Source organism: Garra rufa, chromosome 4 (assembly GCF_049309525.1).
Source record: "Garra rufa chromosome 4, GarRuf1.0, whole genome shotgun sequence".
NCBI classification, from domain to species: domain Eukaryota; kingdom Metazoa; phylum Chordata; class Actinopteri; order Cypriniformes; family Cyprinidae; genus Garra; species Garra rufa.
In genome coordinates, this window is record NC_133364.1 from 48,296,263 (window position 1) to 48,316,853 (window position 20,591).

Consider the following 20,591-nt stretch of genomic DNA (forward strand, 5'->3'; position numbering starts at 1 on the left):
TGCAACACTGACAAAACAGAGTTTTTAGCTTTATTTTATATTAATCACCAATAGATTAGCTGCCAAAACATCATGTGTTTTAACCTATTGGTTATTAATAATAAACGATAAAAAGAAGCCTGTTTTGTAAGTGCGGTCATGGTACCAAAATAAAAGAATAAGTGAAGAGCGCTGTTCAAACGGCTTTGTTTTATATAATATTTTTCAAAATATAAAATTACCTGAATTTAAAAAAAAAAACGAGTTTTGGAGAGGAGAAGGTAAAAAGCAATACAAAACAAATAATGTACATGTTACCATTCCTTTGCTCTCAAACTAAATGCAATGTAATAATAGGCCTTATTTAATAATAACATTAATAGTGCAGCATGCATCTAACTCTGGGTGAAAAGCTTATCATAATCACAAATCCGTGAGAGCAGTTTACAAACTGTGGGAACGGATTGCGAAAGCGTGCGCACGGATTATGATTTTGTGGGTACGGATTCAAAATCCGAGGGTACGGTTTACAAAATCTGAGCGCACGGATTGGAAATTCGTGGGCACGGTTTGTTAATCCGTGGGCATGAATTGTTAAACCGAGGGAACAGTTTAAGAATTCGTGAGTACGGTTTATAAACTGAGGGAACGAATTGCAAAACCGTCCCCACGGATTAATTATTTTTCTTCTACAGGTGACGTAAGGGGCTCCGTACGTACGAGTGAGTTTTGCTACAGGAATATCGCAAAAAGAGTAGCAAAAGTCAAAGCGCTAGGATTTGAAGTTGTACTGCCAGATCTGAGAGGTTGTGAGTGCCGACTTGTGGTTGTATGGCGAAACTGAAGTAAAGCGCAAAGATAAATGTGTAGTACACATTTGTGCCTGTCATTTTGTTTATGTGAATGACACTTTACACATTTCGTCACCTTAGAATTATAAGGTTCTATCTGACATTTTTGTCAAAAATGAGTTATTCACATATTCTTATTCTGTGATAATGTATTTACATTATTTGATGTTTCTTTTGTAAGCTATGTACATTTGGGGCCTTTTTTTAGAAAACAAAAATGGTTTTATCTACAGAAGTCTATGGAACACAAAAACTTTGAAGCTCAATATCTCGAAAGTGCTCAGAATGCAGATAGAACCTTATAATTCTAAGGTGACGATTTGTAACTATTAATCTGCAACTTCGAATTCAAAACACAGGTGTTCTGAGTATTATCTGTGTGTGCAAATCGATAGATGCAGCTTTTCACATCAGAGCTGTGAGTATAAATTTCAACTTACAAATACAAATATTAATTTTACAAGTTCTCACATTCAAATAAGCAAGCTCTCGAGTTTTGCTACTGTTTTACCTTCATAGCCACATACCTACAAACCAAGAAAAACCACGTAAAACTTAAAGACCTGCTGTCAGTGAAGAACAAATGGACATGTGGCACAGTCTTTCTGACAATGATGAGGCACCACTCATCTTTGCACCTAAGCGGCCTCCTGGACCACAGCTGAAATTCGATGAGCTGCTTTCTTCAATCCAGCTTTTTCAGATGTTTTTCAGCAGAAGTGTGGTCTTGGAGATAAAAAAAAAAAAAAAAATTCAACTTTGGGAAAAAATACAAATGGTTTAACAAATTGAGGGTTATGACAAAATTTGGGTGAGTGAACCTTTAAAGCTCAGAAACATTGCAAGTGTAAGATGCATATTTATGAGCTCATTTGTAAATGTTTACATTTTTAATATCTGAAGTAGATGCAGCTTCATGAGCTTTGAGAACCTCTTATTTTTTTCAGTGTTTTGTAAACATTTGTAAAGGTTTCATATTTTAAGTGTAGAATGCACTTTCGTAAGCTCAAGGTATCTTGTGAGAATAGTTAAATTCCAGTGAAATGACACTAAACAACGGGTAAAGTAGCCTTTAACCACAGTTAACTTACATTTTGTTTTTGACACTTAAAAATTTGTTTCACATTTAAACTGTTAAAATGCAGTTTCATGAGCTCAAAGTATGAGCTCTTGTATTTTTGCACCTTACATTTGTAAATATGTTTACATGTTTAATATTTAAAGTGGATGCAGCTTCATGAGCTCTACCTCTTGAAGGTTTTTCACTCAAACATTTGTAATTGTTTAACATTTTAAGTGTATGATGCAGTTTGGTGAAGTACTACTTGTTTTTGCATCTCTGTAGAGGTTTGTAAAAAATCTTTACATGTTTATTATTTGAAGTGTAAGATGAAGTTGCATGAGCTTAAATGTGAAATTACTCTAAATACTGGAAAAGTAACCCCATTACTTAAATTGAGTTTGAATGTATTATATATTTAACCTTGGAATGGCTAAGAGACAGTCTTTGAGTTCTGAGTACCTTTAGTGAGAATAGTAATATTCAGATGACATTAAAGACTGGTTTTAGTAACTTCAGTTAAATTACATTTCATGGTGTTTTTTACGGTGTTGCACTTTTATGAATGTTTATTATACAGAGGTTCATCAGTTTGTATCTTATGAGAATTAAAGGTGTAAGGTATGTGAAAGTGTTTTCACAATATTGTAGATTTAATTTAATTTAAATATACATTTTTAGATAAAACAAAAAAGTATGTTTCTACTATTAGGCCAATAACATGGTTTGGTAGACTTTTTTTTTTTTTGAGTCCAGTTGGTTGAACAAATTATTTCTCATTGAGCCAATGTTAACACTGTTGCCACAATTGATCAATTTCATTTGCAGAAAGTGTGTTGGGCCAATTAAACATTTTAGATGTGATGCATTACTACAAATTTGGGGAGTTGGGGAGGTCTGCATTTTTTATGTAGATAAAGATAAATTCAATCATAGAAAAATAAGATACTCAAAAATTTAATTATAAGCACAAGAAGACAAGACAAGGAGACAAGGGTTGGGGAAAAAATCTGGCCGTTGTGGTGTTCACCCAAGGATTCAGGAGTCTGTTTTCCTCTTTTGTAGTGATTCTTTAAGATTCTGCTGAAAGGGATTATACGAGAAGGAAACTAAAATACATGGTCTTCAGCAGAAATTGCAAAACCACACTGCATGTGGTAAACTCACCAGTAAGACTGAATGTCAACATCCAGGGTGCTCAGCTGTGTTGTACTGTTGGCATTCAACGAAACGGACCCCACTTCAGAGGTAGGCCTGCCTCATAGAGGGAGCCCTAGCCTGAGTGATAGTGTCTATCACAGCCTGGGGAAGGCCAGAGAGGTCTACCTGACATGCGGGTTCCACAGATCGAGACACAGAGCCAGATTGTGGCCATCCCTATGTGCAAGGTGAGTGTGATTGTAGTAAAATCATGGTTATTTTGTAGTTACCATGGTTTTACTCCAAATCCTATAGTAAAACCATAGTTAATTTGCGGTAAATCAATGGTTACTTCTGTGGTTACTATGGTTTTACTACAGAAATGATAATTAAACCATGATTCTTGTACTAAAACTATTGTTAATTTAGTATTTACAATGGTTTTTCTACAAATCCTTTCATTTATTTTGTGGTTACTATGGTTCCACTACAAAAAATATAGTTAAACTGTAGTTACTATAGTAAAATCATTAATTTTCACAAAGGTGCATTAATTAGGTCAACCAGAACCAAGACAAACCCGCAAAGACTTCCAGAAGAGTTCTTGCTCAAATTGCATTATCTCAGATTCTAAAAGAACCACTGACTGACCATGTTCGAGTCCAGCCCTGGCGTAGAACTGCCTTGAGAAGTTAGGTGGGTCACTGTGTGAAGCCTTAGACTCCGTCCACATGAAGCCGGTGCGTTCCCTATCCGATCTTTTTTTTCCTCGTTTTTAAAAAATTTCGTAAACACGGCGTTGTCTCCAGAAATATCTGCGTACACACGAAACCACTGAAAACGGTGTAGTATATATGCCAGACCAGTATGGGGCGCTGTAATTCTGCCATAGAGATACACTATATAAGGAGAAGAAGACTTTGAGCATGCTCATAACCTTGCATGCTGTATACGAAGCAAGAAGAAGAATCGCTTGTTGCTCATAACAGTTGCATAGAAGCAATAGATTTTGCTGTAATAAAGTTAGTAGGCTTAGTAGCAACACGAACACAATCATGTAGTCCGCCATTATTGTTGTTGCTGTTACATGTGACGCAGCTGACACGTGATGTGATGACATCATTGTTTCACAAAATATACGGATTGGCTGTACACACGAAACCGCAAGGGTGTCATTGTCAGATTTATCCACTTTGGGACCCGGTTTCAAAAACACCGGATCCGTGTGGATGAAACGCCAATACGATAAAAAAATTATATGTATAAAGCGAAACGCGTCTCCATGTGGACAGGCCCTTAATCTTCTATGGAGTTCACACCTCTGGGAGGTCAGAGAGCCAATGGTAAAATTCAATGTAAAGTTTATAACCAAGGTCTTTTGTATGTGTACCAGGATTGGGTGTTTATGCAAAACTACTAAAGGTTCTTAAAGGGGTCATTGAATGCAAAACTAACTTTTAGATGTTGTTTGAACATTAAAGTGTGTTGGCAGTTAGTGTACATAACCACTAGCCTAGAATCTAGACGCGCCCCTAGCGGCAGCAAATTACATTTGCTTCCAAGGGCAGTCTAGTTACTCCCAGTTCACTTGAGATTTCGACAAAATCCAAGATGGACCAGGCCAATCACGAGTCAGTGGGCGGGCTTAACATGATGATGACTGACCTGCGACCATAAGTTCTGACAGACATTCTCTGGTTTCGTGAATTACGCGTGGGGATAGAGCGATGGCTGCTGCTAGCGAACAACTTTCTTTTGAATCGGCTTTGGACTTGAAGTTAAGCTTTTCTCTGAGAAAAGAACAAGAAACTGCACTGAGGTCGTTCTTACAAAAGAAGGATGTATTTGGAGTTTTGCCAACAGGATACAGCAAAAGTTTGATCTACCAGCTAGCTCCGCTTCTTTGTTGCTCTGATTGGTTGTAGCGCTATCCTATTGCTTGGAGAGGGAGTTTGAAAGACAACCGTTTACCCCACCCCTCCGGTTGAGCCCTGTCTATGGAGAGTGCCCAGACCCTACATTTATGTGGGGCTGGCTTGTCAGGCTACACAACCACACTACAATGATAAAAGTCCACCAGTGGTATTTTTTCATCTTTAAAGTAATACCCCCTTTTTTTAAAATCGGGTCATTCTCAGCTTCTTGTCGTTGTGACGAAACACAGTTGATTGACATGAGCATCTAACCTTAGACCCGCCCTCACCGAGCTGAAAAAGTCCTAATACAATTGCCATTGTGTGCAGATGAAGACTCTAATTGAGCGATTGAGGTGTTCTGTTGTTGGATGTCATAATGAACATAGCAGTAGTCATTTACTCCCGACATCTGAGCCACTGAAGACACAGAGGTCAACATTGGGGAGGGGGGGGGGATAAGCAGAGCTCGGTGGCATTTAAAGGGGCCATGTCTTAAAATGAGCTGATATTTCGCAGAGCTGATTTTGACAAGGTAAAAGACTGTTTTTTTACACTACTATTGAGAATTTTTAACCAAAAATGAGTATCTTTTTAGCAAGTCGACATGCGAACTTTCGCAAATTAAACTGAAAGTAAGATCCAGATGCTTAACACAACATCATCTTCATTAAACGTAGTGAGAATAACTTATGTTTCTAGTGCTGATGCTGCACTCTCTTCATATTGCGATCTTATTGAATTTAGCTGATGATGAATAGAATTCAGCCCTTATTTATGTCGCTCGACCGTAAATTGCTTATTTGACCTGATCTCCGTTAAATTTATTTATGGCATGAGACATATGGTCAAGTGTGAATAGAAACTTTGTAACAAATCAGATAGATAGCCTATCTTCTTTATGCGACTGTTTTAAAAATTGGATAAAAAGCTTGCTGTGACACAAATGTGTTACAAATGTCTCAATCAAGACCTTGCTATTTTGATAAACGAGGTCTAATAAATTGTGAGTTTTTTTTTTTTAAACAGTTGCGGCGGGTTGATTTTTGAAAGTTTGAAATATTGCATACATTCCATTTGGCTGAAATGCTTGTATTGAAACATTTTGCATTCTGTGATAAAACTGTGGTAGATATTAGTTTTGTGAAGGATGGCCACTGTGGTACACTCTTAAAAATAAAGATGCTTTAAAAGGTTCTTCAGCGATGCCATGAAGAACCATTCAGTCAAAGGTTCTTTAAAGAACCATCTCTTTCTTACATTTTTATAATCTGAAGAACCTTCTTACGTCAATAAAATTCACAAATAAATTTATGGAACCATTTTAACAAAAAAGGTTCTTCTATGGCATTGTGAAGCACCTTTATTTTTAAGAGTGTAGGAAGCTTTTTAGCTGTGTTTATGATCAATCTCTATAACAGTGACTGTAAAATATGTAGTTTTGGTATGGAAATGACATATTTTGATACCAAAACTAGGACCCCACCCCCCACCCCTCGTCCTACGTCCTCTTTTTTGAAAACTAAAATATGGTCACCCTAGTCTTATGTATGAAATAGAGTGCAGTATGCAGGACCAAGTGTGTTGCATAAAAGAGTAAGTGTGTTTCATAATTGCAACTAGAGTGCAAAGCAGCGCTTTTGTTTAAGGTATGGGGACATGTGTTTGAGGTATGGTAACAAAAGCTTCAAGTTGTGTTACTTTAGTCTTAGCATGGCTCTATAGTGTTCAAGCAACGGGCAAAAACTGTAGTAACTTAATAATATTTGTGGAATTGAATAGTCAGAAGCTGTTATATCTTCTGAAATTTTAGCATGAAATGTCAAACAGTTCTGCAAAATTAAATAAAAAATAAATTAAATATTTGATGAATAAATGCATGACCATAAATGGCCCCTGCATAAGACTTGCATAAGCTTGTGTAATATATACATTTACCTAAAGCAAAGCTTAAAAGGTTTGTTGATTTTCTATCTAAACTTTGAACCTTGTTCAGTCACAGATTACATCAGTAATGTTATCTGTGACTAAACAAGGTCCAAAGTTCAGAGCTGTTGTCAGTTTTTATTAAGTATATGCAACATCCTTCTCTTTATGAAAAGGGGAAGTTCCTCTTTTACTGAACGTGCAGAAATTCACTAGACTGAATGTAATGTAATGCTGCGTTCCAGGCAGGTTTTTCAACTGGTAAATCACCACTTCAAACCACGACTCACAACTTTGTTGCGTTCCAGGCAAGTCTCTATTTTTCCACCGTGTACTACTTTCATAAACACTGCACCCATTAGGGCTTACATTGTTGTTTCGCGGGCTATGTTACGTCAGAACTCGTAACTGGGAGTACATCGATCTAGTACGAGTTCACGAGTGGGAAGTCACGGGTTTGACTGCCATTCCAGTGCACTTTCACTGGTAGAAGGTTGGAAAAACATGGGTTACGGGTTGCCTGGAACGCGGCATAAGATATAAGTACAGTCAACAAGTCATTATTGCAAAATAAACGCCAGACACGATGAGGAGTCGAGTTATCTTGCATAGAAGCATGTAGCATTAAAAATGTAAAAGCAACTGACAATTCAGTAGCCTATTTGAGCTTCATAGTTGCAGATTAAAGTGCCCTTTTACAGAGAAAAGAAGTGATGCATTACTGGTGGAGAATGCGAACACATGATCATAATTTTTGTCTACAAACCAATTTTCAAAAAAGTTGGGCCATTTTTCTTTTGATGAGAATTGGTGACTGTGGATGTCATTCGAATATAGTGAACTTACTGTCATGTTCAAGAAACCAGTTTGAGACGATTTGAGCTTTCTGATGTGGTGCATTATTCTGGTGGAATAGTATCACAAGGACAACACTGGTCATAAGGGGATAAATATGATTAGCAATATAATTTTATTATTTTAATCTTTAAAATGTAATTGATTGTGTTACTTGTTTCTTTGTAATTAGTTGAGCTATGTAGCAATTTCATTGTACATATTAATTTATTAATTTAGTAAATTAATGTTTACTATAGCCTTTATATCATAAATAATTACAAAATGAGTTTTTTTGTAGTGTGTTAGTATAGCTTTTTATGTTTGTTTTATAACATATATATTAAAATGTGTCTATCAAAAATAGCAAACCAAACTTGCATTTATGATCATCCTTACTTCACCCCTCTGATGGTCAAAAATATGACAGATGAGCAGGAAAAGTGAGGCAGTAACAGATGTATCTGTATCTGCACTGACAGAATGGTTATTCTCATAGTCCTGTATTCATTTTGTTCTCTTCTTGCTTGTAATAGTGTGATTTATTTTTTTTACTTAAGACAAAGTTTATGTTTCTAATAAAACATGTTTCAAGTCACTATTTCACTATAAATTTGTATATACAGTAATGGTATGCAAATATATCTGTGGAGCTTTTAGTGGAAAGGAGTTATTGACACGTCAAAGCTATAAAGAAACATGGATAAATGAGTAGTAAACAGCTTTCTCTGTTTGTGTTTACCTCAAGACAGAGATAACAATAATACTAATAATATTTTCACATACTGTATTTTTATTTAAATACATTATTCCACACAGTATTTTGTATTTTTTATTTTACACACACTTTCATGTATTTTTTGCCTCTGCAATTAGGTCATTCAACTGTGCCCTGAGTTACAGATTATTTGCAAAGAGCCTTTGAGTCGTCTCCCACCACAGGGAATCCGTTTTGAGTCACTCTCCCATTCTTTACTGTAATATAATTTTTATTTCATATAATTGATAAGCGATTATGTCTCCAACAAGACAGTATATTGATTGACAGGTTTCCATCACCTGACCCTGTTTTGTTTTACTGAACTTGTGCCATTAAGGGGAAAATGCATTGCAGTGCACATCGTTTTTATATAATTAATACTTAGCATGTTTTCAAATGCAAAAGAAATTGCATTGACCAAACAAAAATATATATAAAAAACCAAGATGCTTCCAAAATTTTGTTCACTCGCCTAATGTTTTTTCTCTGGCCCAGTCTGATCAAACGAAGCCCAGTTGGATGGAAACATGCCCAATCTGGCAACACTGTTCCTGGTTTTGTGTTTTGAGTGTCATGTGAAAACCAGGTTTGTCTGTAAAGTCACAGATAATAAAATGTCCACTAGATGTCAGTGTCAGACAGACATTCTGAGACACTCTTACAGACAAGCAGTAAATAATGTACAGTAATAAACTGCAACCTAATTATTAATACACTTGTACTGTAAAATTGAAAACTGTGTTCAGATTTACAGTTCCTTAACCCTCTGGGGCCCGGGGGTGTTTTGGGGCCCTGAAGAAGTTTTGACATGCCTTGACATTTGTGCTTTTTTCAGTATGTTAAAAACATATTAATATCCTAAATCTAAATACATTGTATTTAGCACAAATTGGACTACAAAAATATGTAAGCAACATGAATGTACACTTTTAAGTTTTTGAGAAAACAATGTTTATGCGTGCATTTTGAAAAACTAAATTTTTGAAGTCACTGAAATAAGGTCATCTAACACATACAGAATATTTATTCTCGGGACTTTCGAGAATTGGATGTGGTAGGCTTGGTTTTTTTCTACCAAATGATGTGAAAATCATCTAGTTCACTTGTTTTCACAAAACAGTATATAGATTTAAATTTTTGAAGACACTTTTTGTTTAGAGTGGCTGTATGCGAGAAGGCGTGAATCATCATGAATAATGCTGTGATTTACACCTGAGAAGACAAAGACCTGCATAATGAGCCGCATAATGAGCCATTCAGTCGGATGTTGACTGAGAGGAAACAACAGAAAGAATAAAGGAAAAATGAAAGGACAAAATACATATATTTAGTTTGAAGCGTATTTTGAATATATTTAACTATCACACAAAATAACTTGTCTTTCACTTGTGAGTGCAGTTAAACTTTTTATTAGGAACAAAAGTAATAAACACAGAAGTCAAGATGTCGAGGGTGCAATATCCAAATCACTTGCAGGAAACTTGAACACAGGAAAACGGGGAACAGCAGAAACTGCAAAGAAAACAAGTAGATGTGAGCAACACAATGATCTGACAAAGACAGAGCTAACATGGAGAAAACACATACACTACCAGCCAAACTTTTTATTATTAAAAGTTTTTTTTTTTTTTTAAGTGAGCAGTTTTTTTTACATAGTAAACCTATTTCACAAAATTAGATAATTATTTTTCTTTAAAAAAGTACCTTTGACTGGTAGTGTATAGCATAGGCGTATAACAGTTAGGTGCAAATAAAACAGTGTGAGATAAATACAGGTGTAAGGTTTGTAATGAAGTGATACAGGAGAAACCATACATCTTCTACCTTTCATACAGATTACTTAAAAAGAGAATAGTAGTTTTTTATTTGAATTGGTTTATGTAAAAGTAAACATTTCAAGCTTTCTACAAGTAAATGCATTATGTCTGTGAGGCACGTAATCACTTAGATTTAGGTTTCATGCACGTTAGTTTCATTTATGTGTCTGTGTAAAGATATAACAGACAGTGAAGGCAGAGCGCGTGCCCTGACTGTTTTCTTATTTTCATAAAAGCACAGTGTATACAAATAAAAATATACCCTCTACAGTTTCGAATGATGTATTGGTTGTATTTGTACGATCAAAACTGACGGAGAATTTTACATTCTTTTCGGAGTTATTACAAAAGCATGCCTCAAATGCGCCAGCACGTTTTTCGACCAAAGTTGAAACATCCTGTCATCCTGAGACATTTAGATGCAGTGAAATGAAACATAATTTATAATGTTTCACTTGCTGTAGTCAGGAAATACAGTTGGCAAAAAGTCTTAACTGGTAAAATGTGTGCACATTCTGTCACAGTAACAACTTACAAATATAAAAGAAAAAAACTTACTTGTGTAAATATCTCATCTGCTGGTTCACGCCATGTCTCATTTAATGTTCATCTTCTGAAGTAAGTTTTATTCCTGACAGCCCGTCTTCTTCCAGAAAGGACTAACTTGAAAGAAAAGAAACTGCTTTCTCCTTTGTTTACTGTGATGTGGGCGTCTACTTTTGGCGCGGCGCCCTCACGTGGACGATTTGAATATGAAAGACTGGAATCGCTCCTGGGCGTGATCTAATTAAAACTAATGAAGCAGACAAGAGAGACTGGACATCGTGTTGGTTTCATACGGATTACTTTATCACAGAATATTTGATTTCAATAAACATTACTTTATTTGAAAGTATAGATATCAAACTTTCTCTAGACATATTGCTCATGTCTCTGTGTTGTGTATTGGCTGAGTTATAGTCTATTTTAATGACGCGTTTCTGAATGAAGATCACGGAGATCAACGCGGCAGACAGCACACCCTTTTTGTTTTCTTTATTTTGTAAAATCACAATATTTTTTTGGTTTTGTGAGTATATACAAATAAAAGTAGACCCTTTACAGATTCGATTGATGTACTGCTTTTATCTGTACAATCAGAAATGACCGAGTAATTGAAGTTCCTTTTGGGAAACTGCCACAAAACGCGTATACGCGTGTTTGGACCCCAGGGGGTTAATTCCCCATCAATATCTTCACTTGCGTATCAAGAAATATGTCGTAATTTCAATGATGAATAGGGAATCCTTTTTTTCTAACAGAATCAATAAGAGCTTTATTGTCAAATGTGTTTACATACAAGGAATTTGTCTTGGTGTCAGGATCCTCCAGAGCTGAAAATGCAGACATGGCGCAGACATACTTATTATTTGGTTCCTGAAGTCCGGTAACACTTTACAATAAGGTTGTATGAATTAGCATTAGTTAATGCATTAATTAACATGAACTAAGCAAGAACAACAACTCTGTTCAGCATTAGTTAGCATTAGTTAACGTTAATTTACACGTTTATAAATGCATTTATTAATGTTAACAACTAAATTAATTAATGTTAGTTAATGCATTAGTTAACATGAACTAAGCGTGAACAACAACTCTGTTCAGCATTAGTTAATCCTAGTTTACGTTAACTTACACCTATAGTAATGCATTTATTCATGTTAACAACTTAATTAATTAATGTTAGTTAATGCATTAGTAAACATGAACTAACAATGAACAAGGCATCTGTTCAGCATAACTTAATCTTTGTTCAAGTTAACTTATTGATAAATTAATGTGTTTGTTCATGCATTATGCCTATGCCTGTAAATAACTGTATTTAATTAGACTACATACAGTATATACACATATGTTTATGTAGAAGCTAACACACAAACAATGGATAAACAATACTACCTCCCCATTTGGGCTATTGGTAAACTTGGAAACCATCTCATCAGATAATGTTTCTCATGTTTGTGGACTGTTTATTAACATGACTTACCATTAACAACGTTTTTATTAAGGGAATTTGTGAACCTCATTGTAAAGTGTACACTAGTCCAAAATTAAATAACATTTAACTAACATTTGTTAACTAACTAATGTTAACTAATGCTAAACAGAGTTGTTGTTCATGCTTAGTTAATGTTAACTAATGCATTAACAAATGCTAATTCATACAACCTTATTGTAAAGTGTTACCAGTTTGGGTACTCATTTTGTGGTTGCATGGAGCTGCACATTAACTTGTGTTTAAAAATGTCAATTATGAAAACAGGCAAAACATTCTGATTACAGAAGTGATGATAATTATTTTTTTAGATAAAATGAATAATCATTTGTTGTCTGGGCTATTGCTGGAACAGATACTGTCTGTAATGATTGTAATGTGAAATGTTACCTTTCAAAACAATTAAACTGGTCAATTTATAAGACTTTCAGCCAATATTTATTTTTTCTGCACATCCTGAGAGTTTGTGCAGCTCAGATCTGCAGCTCTCTGACACTATTTATTCATTCACATTATTTATTTATTTTTTTATTTCACACTATATATATATATATATATATATACATACATACATACATTTTCAAACCATTTTTAATCAATTTTATAATATATAATTTTAATAATATATATTTCAAATAATTATGAATCATTTACTAATGATATGATTATTTACAAAAAGATACGATTTACAAAAACATATTTTTGGATGACATGTTACTATCACTTATTAATAATATACAAATGTATATTAATGTTTAAATGATTAGTTATTCATTAACAAAACACTTTAAATTACTTATACCTGATCATTATTGTAAAGTGTTACCAGAAATTTGATCAAAATGGTCTGAAGTCACTGTCACAATAAAGCTGTAAAAACTGTGCCGATCATGAAGTGCTTTTTCCAGACAGATTTGGCAACCTTGCTGACAAAACAGAAGTGAGAGAAGATTGTTACATGCGGTGTTTTCACTTGACCGTTTGAGATTTTTCATTGTTAAAAACTGATCATCAAACTGTCTTTGTTATTTGCTGATGTGGGAATTTACATGTAAATAATGGGAAACCAAGGACACTTTGAGAACTTGTCTAGTTGCCAAACATTTTGATCAAAGCAAGTCTTCTGGTGTGGAGCACAAAGGCACTTCCTTATTTATGTAAGTAAGCATAAAACATTAACTTAATCATGAAACACTCAAGAAACATGATTAAATATAGACAAATAGGGAATGTAAGACTATAACATGTTTCACTCTGATGTTCTGTAATCAATGTTTTAAAACTTTTATTGAGATAATGATCATTTTAAAGTAGCATACTGTTGTTACCCTATAGGTTGTGTTTTACATTGTAAGTAATATGAATTGTACAATTTCATTTGCATCAAAAAGCTTTTTTTTCTTACATAAAAAAATGTGTGTGACATGTAACATGAAGTGAGGACTCTATCTTCTCAATTTAAATAACTCTAATATAGCAGTTTTATAATTTCTGTTGAACTTGACTTTATATAAACTAAGCAATTTTACAGCTATTTTGCAATGCTTAAAACTAAAGTAAAACTAGAATGGTACTGATGTTAATCACTTTCAATTGTAAATTATGTTTAAACTTAAACAGCTACAAAATATATGACATGATAAAACAAATACAGTTAGATGCACCCAGCATGTATGTAGAAGATTATCTGAGAGAGAATCGGACAGAGAATGTTTAGCTTCATAAAGGAAGAAAAGAAAAGAGAGATGCCAGAGGTTGACTTGTCAGGACTTGAGTTTCACCTATGGCTCATGTAGAAAGGAAGAAAAAAAGTAAAGAGCAAAGCAAAGAGCCAAAAAAAAAAAAAAAATAGACAAGAGCGAGAGAATCAGGGTATAATCAGGGTATCGTTTTTTTTATTTAATATTAAAAACAGAAAAAAAAAAATCATTTTTTGAAAAAGCAAGAATCATGGTTTGAATGACTGATTTTGTGACTGATTCATAAATACTTGTTTCATTACTGGAGGAATCAACGTTTTTTGAAGGAATCTCTTGAATGAATGATTCAATGACAAATACATTTTTAACAGTCACGTGTTGCCACCTAGTGGCGAAACAATGCAATTGACACAAACATTATTTGAAGCACCAGCTACTTTCAAAAGATGACTTGTTGCTACCATAGACATCAGTGTTTATATCTGAATTGTTATTTAGAAATTAGAGCGTGGGTGTTTGAATCGAGATTGCAATCTTTTAACGCTTAATCATGCAGCTCTAGTAACAACTGTTTATGATCAAACTTCATATCCATATGCAGATCGCACTGTATTTTGTAAGTGTTAGCATGCTGTATGGCTAATATGGCTAAAGTTCCCATTGTTTCTGACTGTATTCACAGAGAGCAGAGCTATGTCATTATTTATTTTTAAGTAGCAATAAATGTGCATTTATGAATTAAACAGACGGTGAGCATTTTAAGGTTAAAAATGACAACATAGCTCTGGTCTCTGTGAATACAGTAAGATAACACAAAATTAAAATTCTAATGAATGTTAAAATTTATTACTTTATTGACAACAACATAACCTGCTATTGTAACTATTTACATGTACATATTCGAAGAGGATCAATATTCTGTTAATTTCTTTGTAAAATAAAAATAAAAAATGTTAGGACATAACAACTAATAAACATATAACCAATATGCATTTCAATGCAAAGTAAAATATGGAAATGTATGAAACATATAGGCCTAAATCAAAATCGCCAAAGTAGTCATGCTGTAAAATCATAACAAATGCATTTTCCACTTGGGCTACACTTAAACAAGGCATGTGGCATAATTTACTGATGCTAGAGGATCGTTTATTTCCTCGCTATTTGATCTAGCACATCTACTCCAACCTTGGTTCGATTATAGTATGTGACTGTCTTTGGGTCAGCCTTTGGCCCACTTGTGATGGCAACATCTGTGTGGATAATGCTAAGAATGCAGACATTTTTCCTTTTTTTTTGCATAGAAAGACTGTGAGCATTGCATTGGTGTTTTTAAGCACCACTGTGGTAAATAGCGGCCTTTGTTCTTTTATGGACGGCGGGAGCTCTCATCTGCTTCTTATTCACTGTGCTGATGAGGCCTGTAGTGCCTTGGCCAGTTAAAAGGAAAGTAAAAATTGTCAGTGGTGATGTTCCTTCCCTTCCCCAGGTAGGGCTCAACTATTTTCAACACCACACCGTCTCTGAGTCAGTCCCTGTGTCTCGTCCTTGCAAAGATATGGTGCACTGTTTACCATATATTTGGTATCGATATCAGCATAGAGCCAGAACTTTACAGAATTTATCAGGTTTGCTTGCTATATACTGAATGAAGCTACACCTTGCTTTTGTTGGAAAGAGCTGCTCATCAACAGTTTTGCTGACACTGGGCTTGTAACAAGCGATGCTGTTCTGGATAAATTTCTCCCAAACTTCGACCACTAGTGCAAACTTGTTCACTTGCACCCATGTGTGTCTGGTCTCCTTTTTTATCAGAATTCAGGAATCAGAATTTATTTCATGGAATCTATTTCAGGACATGGTCTTTTTGAAAAATGCATAGCCCCAGTCGACCGATCACATGCTCGCCAAGTCCATGCCTTTTCCACCTTGTGCGCCATGAACATAGATGACAGCAATAAAGGCCTTTAGATTATCAACTGTCAAATCCCATGACCTGTCCTCCTTGACTCTGTGTGCCTCAGCAACAGCGCAATCCCTGATATTCTTCAACATGCCATCATAAACCAATCCGAGAAAAGTGGTGAGGGCATCTTCAATGTTGCACTTTGTGTACGCAGTTGGGCCTGCAGTTTCTGTCATGATATTTTGACTTTGTAGCCATCCTCTGTTTTTCCACTGTATAACAGTCCACATGGTACTGTCTTTCACCATTTCATTTATCTCTGCTAATAGTGGATTTAGTGTGACAGCTTCTTCATCCAGTGGTGAGCTGAGTGTTCTTGTGGTTGGTACAGCAGGTACAGCTGATGATTCGGGATTTTGCACTGTCGCCAAAAATTATAGCCTAATTAGTTTGTTTTATTTCTTGAAATAGCAGTCTTATCTTGATGCGTATAGGCTAATAATAGTTATAATGTTAACGCTAGCATAATAATTATAATAATAATAATAAAGGCTATTTTATTGTAATATTACTATTGATAACAGCCAGGCTATATAGTCTTCCTAGAATCAGCGTAACATACCTGAAACAGTAGGAGATGGAAAGGCAGCAGTTGTCGAATTGTATGTTTTCATTCTTTTTTTTTTATGAGCGGAAATTAAGAATCACCTAAGAATCCCTCTCAGAGTCAGTGTCAGATAAACTTTCAATTGACTTCCAAGAGACATCACTATCTGAGCCAGCTCCTCCGTCAAACTCAGCACCATCTACACTCTGGAGCCAAGGTTACAACCTCTGTTGCAATTAATCTCTTTAATGCTGACATTTCTGAGGTAAATCTAAGTTCTTAGCGTACCAGTGGCATAAAACGACAAAAAAGTTGCTAGGCAACAGTAACGCACATCTTCAAGTAGCAAGCACTGTAATGTATGTGGTTAATTTGACCGTTATGGCCATTCAAGGTAGAAACACTTAGAATTTTAATAAAATAGGAATAGTATAAGGAAATATACACACATTTAAGAAAAATCTGAGTATTATAGTTGGGTTTTATTTCAGCAAAGTTATTACATTACACATTTTTAAAATGGTAGTTGTAGTGTTAAGAGTGAAAGAACTTCAGATCATTTTTTTTTTTTTTTATGGACCTGCAGCTGTGAGTCAGTAAAGGATGATGGCATCTCTTAAAGAGCTGCTTGTGGACTCACTGAAGGAGCTGGTAGAAGCTGAACTGAAGGAGTTTCATTGGCGCTTAATGAATGCAGAACATAAGCAAATATCAAAGTCTGAAATGGAAAAGGCAGATGTATTTGACACAGTGGATAAGATGGTGGTGTGTTTTGGACCAGAAGAAGCCGTAAATATCATGGTGGACATTCTAAGAAAGATGAGCAAAAATGATCTGGCCAAACAGTTGGAGAATGAACACAAGCAAGGTAACATTTAATTGTGTTGTTAAAACTGTAATGTGATTAAATATTCACCAGTGTGAAGGTTTGACATAAACCTTTTTTCTCTTTGCTCTGCTAATGTGTTTGTGGGATATTTTTTTTTCTTAGTGAGTAATTCTCTCTTCCTCTCTCTCACAGCTCAGGCTGAGGGCAATATAAAGACATTTGTCCCTTTTGGAGGTGATTCACAACAGATCTGGAGTAAATAACAAATACTGCCTGTAAATGGAAACAAGAGAAAATATAACAGCAAGCAGCAATTACAGGGCCAATAACATCAGTATATAGAACAGAACAGTGTTTCTCCAGTGATATCCAGTTCGCAATAGTATTAAAGCCTTAATTAAATGTCTTTTAATGTGATACAGTTTATTAAAGTTGACCAATAGGTGGCACTGTCACCAAAGTGATTTAGTATCATCAATTCATGATTGCAATCACACATGCAAAGATTCATTAAAGTAGGTTATTTGATGTGCCAGAAGATATGGAAACCATTCTTCAGCTTTTAGTAACATTAGTCAGCATGGCCTAAATTAAAAAAAATATATATATTTTTTCTCAGTCTTATTTTTTTATTACAGAGCTGCAAAACTTCTTGAAAACTCACAAAAACAACATGAAGAAAGCAAAATATATTTTTGAGGGCAACAAAGAAAATGACACGGATCTCAAGACTATTTACACAGAACTGTTTATCACAGAGGGCGATATGAAAGATGTCAATCACGAACATGAGATTCTGAAGATTGATGATGCTTTCAAGGACAAAAAAACACAGGACAAACCTATCAAATGCAGTGACATATTTACTGAGCTGAAAAAACACAATGAGCAGAAGATTGTGCTAACCAAGGGAGTCGCTGGCATTGGAAAAACTGTCTGTGTGCACAAGTTCATCCTGGACTGGGCAGAAGGAGAATCCAATCAGGATATAGACTGTATATTCCTGCTTTTATTCAGAGAAATCAACTTGATTAAAGACAAAGAGGTCAATCTCCATGAGTTTCTGCTGAAATTTTGTCCTGAATTGAAAGACCTGGAGAAATCAAAGTTATATAAGGACTTTAAGCTAGCATTTATATTTGATGGGCTTGATGAGAGTCGATTGCCATTGAACATTAATGGCACTTTAAAAACACTGAACACTGTTGAGGAAAGATCATCTGTAGATGTGCTGTTTACAAGTCTGGTCAAAGGAAATCTGCTTCCATCAGCTCTTGTCTGGGTGACATCACGACCAGCAGCAGCCAATCAGATACCTCCTCAGTATGTAGGTTTGTTCACAGAGGTGCGAGGATTCACTGACCAACAGAAGGAGGAGTACTTCAGAAAGAGAATCACAGATGAGGCTCAGGCCTCCAGAATCATCTCACACATTAAGACGTCTCGTAGTCTTTACATCATGTGCCACATTCCCGTGTTCTGCTGGATCACAGCCACAGTACTTCAGGATCTCATTGAAAACAATGCAGAGAACATCAGCACAACACTCACTGAAATGTACATTCACTTCCTGCGGATACAGATGAACATGAAGAGTCAGAAGTACGATGAACAAGAAGAAACTGAATGTGCAAAGCACTTACAGTTAAATAGAAAGATGATTTTGAAGTTAGCCAAGTTAGCATTTGAACAGCTGAAGAAGGAAAACATTGTGTTCTATGACAAAGATCTGAAGGCATGTGGTATTAATGTAAGTAAAGACACTGAATTCACAGGAATGATTGCTGAGATCTTTAAGAAGGAACTTGGACTTTATAAGACAAAAGTCTACTGCTTTGTGCATCTGAGTGTTCAAGAGTTCCTCGCTGCAGTGCATGTGTTCCTCTGCTACCTGAACAAGAACAAGCGAGAACTTCAATTTTTCTTTGAAGATTCACAAACAACAGTCATACAAAAGCTTAAATTCTTTTTTAGAAAAGTTAAATTTCATGACTTAACAAAGAGAGCCACTGATAAAGCAATGCAGAGTAAGAGAGGACATCTGGACCTATTCCTGCGGTTTCTCATGGGAATATCATTGGAATCCAGTCAAAATCTGCTCAAAGGCCTGATCAAACAGACTAAAGACACGAGTGTGAGCATCAGAAAAATAAGTGCACACGTTAAACAATTACAAAAACATGACATCTCAGATGAAACTTCAGTCAACCTATTTTACTGCTTACTTGAGCTCCATGATCATTCATTATATGAGGAAATCCAGAGTATTTTCAGTTCAGATGAACCAGGAAGAGACCTCTCATCTTCAATGTGCACAGTGCTGACCTACATACTGCTGATGTCAGAGAAGGTGCTGGATGAGTTCAACCCAAAGATGTTTACGTCATCATCTTCAAACTACTCAAGACTCGTCCCAGCTGTAAGATGCTGCAGAAAAGCCCTGTAAGTAATTTCGCTGACTGCTGTTCAATTAAATGTTTTGTTCTATATCATTAAAAAATTAAATATCAGAATACCATGTGAAATATTTCCCCTGACTATGAAGAGTAGAATTTGTGTTTGGAGAAAAACTGAACATCAGAAAATAATATGGCTAAAATAATTGTTTTGGCAGATTTGACAGCTGTGGTTTTGATGAAGCATGCTGTGAAACTGTGTCTTCTGCTCTACAATCATCAAACTCCCATCTGACAGAGCTGGACCTGAGTAGCAACTACCTGCAGGATTCAGGAGTGAATCTGATTTATGATGGTTTGAATAGTTCAGACTGTCGACTAGAGATGCTGAGGTTTGACATTCACTTTCACTGAATGACTATGTTGAAATATGTGGATAAATTGGTGTTTCATAACTATAGCTAGCAAAAATTTTTCCTCTCTGTATTGTATTTTGATTATATAACTGCCATTTTCTCCAAGAACAAAAGGCAGGCAATGCCTACTCAAAAAACTAATGAGAAAATAATCAGGGTTCCCAACTAGTGTTGCTTTTGTCAATGAAACTTATGACTAAATATCGTCGTCAACAAACCTTTATCACGTGACGAAAACGAGACGAATAAAGATGAGACTAAATGTGGTTCACAAAATAAAATCTATGCTAAAATGTCTATTTTTTTGTTGACGAAAAAGAGATGAAATGAAATGTTATAAAATTTGATTGATATGCACATATCCAGTAGCCAGAGCTGTATCCCTTCTAGCCTAAACCGTGCAGATGCAGGCGACGTCACTT

At 35.3% G+C, this 20,591-nt stretch overlaps 1 protein-coding gene across 1 annotated transcript in view; it reads left to right on the plus strand.

Annotated features, from left to right (window-relative positions):
• Positions 1-17,134: 17,134 nt before the first annotated feature.
• The window catches only part of LOC141332981 (NACHT, LRR and PYD domains-containing protein 3-like), an 84,044-nt gene continuing 80,587 nt past the window's right edge, over positions 17,135-20,591 (plus strand). Inside the window, exons 1-3 of the mRNA XM_073837937.1 lie at positions 17,135-17,396; positions 17,550-17,612; positions 17,996-19,799. Coding sequence (XP_073694038.1) covers positions 17,135-17,396; positions 17,550-17,612; positions 17,996-19,799 — 2,129 coding nt within the window. The remainder of the gene's footprint in view (positions 17,397-17,549; positions 17,613-17,995; positions 19,800-20,591) is intronic.